This window comes from Callionymus lyra, chromosome 16 (genome assembly GCF_982586985.1).
Source record: "Callionymus lyra chromosome 16, fCalLyr1.hap1.1, whole genome shotgun sequence".
NCBI classification, from domain to species: Eukaryota; Metazoa; Chordata; class Actinopteri; order Syngnathiformes; family Callionymidae; genus Callionymus; species Callionymus lyra.
Genome location: NC_141833.1, coordinates 8,279,634 through 8,286,402, shown reverse-complemented (window position 1 = coordinate 8,286,402; position 6,769 = coordinate 8,279,634). Strand labels below are relative to the sequence as shown.

Here is a 6,769-nt window from a genome sequence, read left to right as displayed (position 1 = left end):
TGAAAAAAATGTAAAGTTGGTAAAAATGTATCCCAAACAACCTCCATAGAGAGGACGTAAGGTGACACAAAAACACAAACCAGAACACATTGGATCATGCCAGGTTGTAGCAAGAAGTCGTAATGTTATGGCCGATTCCTTTTCGTCTTGTTGGCCCAGGTCTGGTTACAATCGTGAGATGTTGTTCCAGACAGTTTCCTCTGGCCTCGCTACGACTCCCACCGCCCGTCTTGAATGTTGGTGTGCCTGGGCAGGGGGGCGCAGGAATGAGGCCCCACTCCTGTCTGAAAATAGACGCAGCAGCAACACGAGAGTGACCCGCTTGGATAAAAAACCCAGTCCTTGGTCGCGCTTCAACGACAGGAACTGCCATTTAAACTGTGCTGCTGCCGCTGCTGACGGGAACAAGGCCCGAGAGTGTGAGGAACAACAAAGTTGGTGAGCTTCTCTACGTCTCCTCACGCTTCTTACTAACAGCTTTCAGACCAGGGGTGATGACATGTCGTCTATTTGTAGTCCCACACGTGGAGCTCAGTGGATCAGCCTTCATGACTCAGACCCTGCTTTCTCTTCAGAGGTCTAGGAAAGAAAAATGACGGGAGTGGTGTCGCCGACGATCCGCCCGAGATCCCACGCCGGTGAAGACCCGAAGGCCTCAAAAGATGAGAAGATGAAGATGAAGAGGGAGATAACGCTGGTGAACGGCATCTGTCTCATCGTGGGCAACATGATCGGCTCCGGGATCTTCATCTCCCCGAAGGGAGTGCTGATGCACAGCTCCTCGTACGGGCTGTCCCTGCTCATCTGGGCCCTCGGGGGGATCTTCTCCGTGTTCGGGGCGCTGTGCTACGCCGAGCTGGGCACCACCATCCCCAAGTCCGGCGCCAGCTACGTCTACATCCTGGAGTCGTTCGGCGGGTTCCTGGCCTTCATCCGACTGTGGACGTCCATCCTGCTGATCGAGCCGGCCAGCCAGGCCGTGATCTCTCTGACCTTCGCCAACTACCTGGTGGAGGCTTTCTATCCCACCTGTCAGCCGCCCTACGAAGCCGTTCGCCTGATCGCCGCAGCCTGCCTCTGTAAGTTGCACCTGACCTTTGACCTACACTGGACATTAGGGACGCAACGAAATGTATAATTCTTGGATGAAATCTAAAATCAGGTAAACAAGGGAGAAAACTAAAACACCGTAAGTTTATGTCATAAATTATTAATTTTTACTTTTTTGATTTACAATTAACATGCAAATATTGACAGGGTTTGTTATTTTTTTTGTTTCCATTTCTTCCGGCCACTAGATGGCGGCATTTGTCACGTCCTCCGCAGCTAAAGGTTCATAAAAATCCAGCGAGAGGACTCTTGCATCTTTTGAAACTCTTTTGAGTCATGTGGTCTTTTAATTCTGCACCACCAGAGTCAAGTTCTCGACAATACTACCAATATATCCTAGTATTGCAATATGTTGTAGCGTTGCCCCTGATTTGTGATACGTATTGTTTTGTCAGATTTTTGCGAATACTCACCCATAACATGATTTATCAATTTGTCAAATATTAAATAATAATAGTTTATAATTGAAACTAATTTACACATAAATTGAACAAGAAATCTTCATAGGTGATTCTTACACCTGTTACAGTGAATACCGTTTTAGATACAGAGTATTTGGAATTTTGTACAAAAACTAAAAATCCCAATGTCATTGAATGCATCATTCGCTCGTGACAGGTGATGCAGGGAAAGTTAACAGACACCGGGTTTCTTTTAGTCTTTCCATTGCTTATATTTACAATGTGGATTTATGAACGTGTGGAACTACATGAAGACAAACTGATGGAAGTGAATCTTGGTGACGCGTGTGTTGACACTTATGTTGACCGTATCCAGTTTAACAACATTACAACTGTGTTCTTTCGGTGATAAAAGTCAATGAAAAAAATGTATTAATTATGTACTTAAATTAACCGTAAAATCTGGAAGTGTGTACAATAAAAAAATAGCAAACACAACCAAACGGAACAATTTAAACGGAAATTCTGAATAACACAAGTTCAGTTGTTTGTGGTGATAGTGCTAGAGTTAAGCAAAATAATTGATTATATTGTTTATTGGGTGAAATAATTATTACACTTGCAAAACATGCCAACATTAAGCAAACATAATGGAAGACAATGACAATGACAGTTATCTGGTTAAAAATCGCCACGAGTCGTATATACGTGACTAAGTCCCATTGATACGCTTATTTCTGTACTTGAAAAATGTATTTATTTTCTGTAACAAAAAGTTGAACTAATGTTCAAAAATGTTGTATCATAAGACACGATGAATAGTAAAGCACTCATTTAAACTCACCCTTAGAGCAACTGTTTCGTTAGCTTGCTAGTTAGCTAGTATGTGCCATGTTTTTTAGAACCTATAGTGTTACATTTCTTAAGAAGCCTATAAAGATAAACTTACCACACTACATACATAAATATTCGAGCTGTTCTTGGCCTTGACTTAGTAAGATGTTTCTGTTGTTTTAGTTTGTTTAGAATATTTAAGAATTGTGCATGTAGGTGAGCGAGCGTGAAGCTCCATCAGACTCAAACTCTAGAGGAGGTCGGCTATAGTTAGACCGGCCGATGATTCACACGCCAGCTTGAGGGACACTTGCTCGAAGTGGTATTTAGGTGAGAGAGCACTTTACGAGCGTTTTGTTCCGACTTCCAGGACGTGACACGATGTATGTTGTGTTGATGTGTGTGTACCTCTGCTGCCCTCAGGCGCCCTCATCTTCATCAACTGTGCGTACGTCAAGTGGGGGACTTTGGTCCAGGACGTCTTCACCTACGCCAAACTCATGGCTCTGATCTTGATCATCATCGTGGGACTTTTGAAACTGTTCACAGGTAATAAAATGGTGAAGAACAATAAAAATAAAAAAAGAAGATTTGACCCATTTTTTTTGTAGGAGAGACGAAAAGCTTCGAGAGTCCGTTCGAAGGCTCCACCACGGATCCGGGGGCCATTGCGTTGGCGCTGTACTCGGCTCTGTTCTCCTACTCGGGCTGGGACACTCTCAACTTCGTCACGGAGGAGATAAAGAACCCTGAACGGTAATGATTCCACTTCGTTTGTAGGCTTTTATTGTCTTAAAATATGGACTGCTTTACACCTACCTACAGATCAGGGGCGTCTAACTCAATAACACAAGGGGCCAAAAACTTTTACAAGGCCACTAAATCAAGGGCCTGACGGACTATATATATATATATATATTTTTTTTAAATTGTCAATCTTATCTTAAACATTCGCATCTTTATATGTCACCATATCAATGGGACCATTAATCAACTTTGAGCTAAGTTTTATAGCTACAGTTTGTACAAAATATATATTTTCTTTGCTGATGAAGTAGAAAAATGATGACTATGTCTTATTCCCTTCTATTATTAGTTGTGTGTTTATCTAGCTGTTTGTTAGCATGATAACTTTTCTAAACCTTTTTTCCATTTTTAGAAAATGTTTATAATGGAATTAACGTCAGATGATTAATTTATTTGGTGTTCCTGAGTTTAATTTCATATAAAGAAGGTTTTCAGTTCTAGGGCTTTTAATAACAGATGTTTATAGTAGGAACTACGGCAGCTCTAAAGGGTCAAAACAGGAAAACTTGCATTTGAGAGCGGTGACAAAATCAAACAAATTCACTAACGTCGAGTGAGCTTAACAGTTTTGTTTTGAATAAAGAGGAAAACTAAAACCAGTCTTGTAATAATAACATAATATGTAATACATTGTTTAGCTTACTTTAAATTAGTGACTTATTTCTTCATTCTAAAACTGTGAAATACACAATATTGAATATTTATTTATATCAAATAGAGCAAAATAGTCAAACTGAAGTAAAGAAATAACATGGTTTATTTATTCATTCATTTGCTTTCCATTTAAACTGGTGGAGCTAATCCCAGCTAGTTGGGGTGAAAGGCGAGAGACTTAATTATCTAGCGTAAATATTGTCGCCAACAGTGCAACCTAAAATGAGCTTAAATGTTATTTCTGAGAGTTTATTACTGAAGTTTTATTTTAAAATGTATTTGTTTTGAATCGTCACTCAGGAATCTTCCCCTCGCCATCGCCATCTCGATGCCCATAGTGACCATCATCTATCTGCTGACCAACGTGGCCTACTACGTGGTCCTGGACATGCCGTCTCTGCTGGCCAGTGATGCAGTCGCCGTGGTGAGAACGTGTAATAATCATGTTATAACAACGATCAAACCACTATTAGGAGCTGAAGAGCTCGACCTACAGTATATTTCCTAAGCGTGACGGTGTGAGTGTCTGCTGAGGCCACTGTGAAGGATCCCATTCATTGTGACCAATGAATTGATCTCCGGCTCTGATTCCTGTGTCTGCATCTGATCCCACAGACATTTGGGAATGCAGCCTTGGGGCCGTTCAAATGGATTATTCCCGTTTCAGTCGCCATGTCCTGCTACGGAGGCCTCAACGCCTCCATCATCGCGGCGTCACGGTAAATTGTTGAAGGACCTAAACTGAGAGAACTTTTTTTATTCTGTGGGAATTTTTCTCAGGTTGTTTTTCGTCGGCGCCAGAGAAGGTCACCTCCCGGACAGCCTGAGCTTGATCCATCTGCAGCGCTTCACTCCCATACCTGCGCTTCTGTTCAACGTGAGCGGAAGCACATGAGCGACTCAGGCCGAAAACCACGTGACGTGTCCTTGTGTCCGCAGTGCTTGATGGGTCTGATCTTCTTGTGCGTGGAAGATGTCTTCCAGTTGATAAACTACTTCAGCTTCAGCTACTGGCTCTACGTCGGCCTGTCAGTGGCCGGACTCATCTACCTGAGGGTCACTCAGCCCGACCGACACCGACCCGTCAAGGTGCTCGTGATTCTTATTCACATGCGGCCCCCGTGAGCTCCTAGAGAAACTTTACAACTCAAAGACCTGCTGTTAATTGATACTTTTTTTTACACTTTATCCATTCATTTCTTTCTTCTAGTTATTAAAAAATATTTAATTAAAAAGTTTAAATTGAAACCTTTTTAGCTGAAAATGACGTTTGAAAAAATATTTATCATAGTTCATTACCATTATTTACACCTTTAAAATAGAAGATACTTTACTGAGAATCTTAAGAAATAGACTTGTTGATGTCCCTAATGGCAGATTTATATTTTTCTGTTAAGTTTTACAGCTACAGTTTGTACAAAATATATATTTTCTTTGCTGATGAAGTAGAAAAATGATGACTATTTCTTATTCCGTTTTATCTATGGCTTCTATTATTAGTTGTGTGTTTATCTATCTGTTTGTTAGCATAATAACTCTAAATTTTCACTTTTTTTTTCCATTTTTAGAAAATGTTTATTATGGAATTAACGTCAGATGATTAATTTTTATTGGTGTTCCTGAGTTTAATTTCATACATTAAAAAAAATATTTATCATAGTTCATTACCATTATTTAAACCTTTAAAATAGAAGATACTTTACTGAGAATCTTAAGAAATAGACTTGTTGATGTCCCTAAAGGCAGATTTATATTTTGCACTTGTTGTATTTTTCTGTATTTGTTGATCATGTTCTGGTGGTAACTTTTGACTTTTTAAATTGTAAAGTACCTCAGTATTAAATTTGCATTTAATATCAAAGTCAGAAAACTGAAATTGTCAATTGTCAAAAACAACAAAGGAATTGTTAATACTTTTTACTGTTTTGAAACTAAGTAGAAATAACTAACGTAAAAGGTACCGACTAAATCTGACTCATTTCTACATTATGGGTTTTATAGTTTCCCCATGACCTCACAAAGTCCACAAAATACAGGACGTGGACCACCTGACTGAGAGAGGAGAACAAATAAACGCATAAGGAAGTGTTTCATGACTAAACAATGGTCTACATTATCATCTCTCCACAGCTGAGCTTGTTCTTCCCGATCGTCTACTGCGTCTGCAGCCTCTTCCTGGTCATCGTCCCGCTCTATGGAGACACTGTCAACTCTCTCATCGGTATCGCCATCGCGCTATCGGGAATTCCAGTTTACTACGTTGCTATTTACCTTCCTGTAGAGAGGAGGCCCAAGTTCATGAGTCCGTTAAACGGTAAGCTTCTACTTCCTCGACCCAAGAGGGAAAATAACGCCTTGTTTTCTCCTCCTGCTCCATCAGTTTACACCACCAGATTCACCCAAAAGTTGCTCTTCTGCTGTCTGACTGAGTTCGACGAGGAAGAGGAGACACAAGCAGACATGAAGTCCCACTGACCTGGAAATTGAAAAGTTTATTTATTCCACTGTGTCCTGTCTGTGGCTGCTGGGAAGCACGGAGAGAACTAGAGTTCTGTTTGTTCTGCCAGGTCAAGTTAAAAACAGTCCTGCCTTCTCGAATGACTTGCCTGGAACTCTGGAGACTCCTCTTGGAATTTTTGTTATTTTTCCAACTATTACCTCAAGTGTTGACTCTGGGGTGAATGCAGATATTCCATGTTGTTTTTTAATCTTAAAGAAAATAAAGCGCTTTTTTTTTATAATGATCTCTGTTGAAATACCTCAAATTATGAAATAAATGTGTTTTTCTTTTTCTTCTTTTTGTTTACCTTTGTAAGGCTGGTGAACGAAGCGTGACGATGTAAGAGTAGAAAAAAAGTGTTAAAACTTAAAATATGATCATATTAAAATATTAATTCTTCTGTATCGGTTTGTCAATGAAAATTGACTTTTGAACAAAAAAATGTTGACAGTGGGGACCGAGA

At 40.2% G+C, this 6,769-nt stretch overlaps 1 protein-coding gene across 1 annotated transcript; it reads left to right on the top strand.

Annotated features, from left to right (window-relative positions):
• The first annotated feature begins 580 nt into the window (after positions 1–580).
• On the top strand, positions 581–6,525 carry LOC148063480 (Y+L amino acid transporter 2). The gene is made up of 9 exons (XM_087810310.1): positions 581–1,079; positions 2,769–2,894; positions 2,957–3,101; positions 4,107–4,230; positions 4,422–4,525; positions 4,587–4,683; positions 4,746–4,895; positions 5,937–6,120; positions 6,187–6,525. The coding sequence occupies exons 1-9, from the start codon at positions 593–595 to the stop codon at positions 6,279–6,281; spliced, it is 1,512 nt and encodes a 503-aa protein (XP_087666436.1). The 5' UTR covers positions 581–592; the 3' UTR covers positions 6,282–6,525.
• Positions 6,526–6,769: the final 244 nt, after the last annotated feature.

Bases quoted from the DNA above. Each gene is read 5' to 3' on its own strand.
- LOC148063480 (XM_087810310.1), top strand. From the start codon at position 593: ATGACGGGAGTGGTGTCGCCGACGATCCGCCCGAGATCCCACGCCGGT. The intron at 2,895-2,956 runs GTAATAAAATGG...TTTTTTTTGTAG, and splicing joins ACTTTTGAAACTGTTCACAG to GAGAGACGAAAAGCTTCGAG. The intron at 3,102-4,106 runs GTAATGATTCCA...ATCGTCACTCAG, and splicing joins GAGATAAAGAACCCTGAACG to GAATCTTCCCCTCGCCATCG.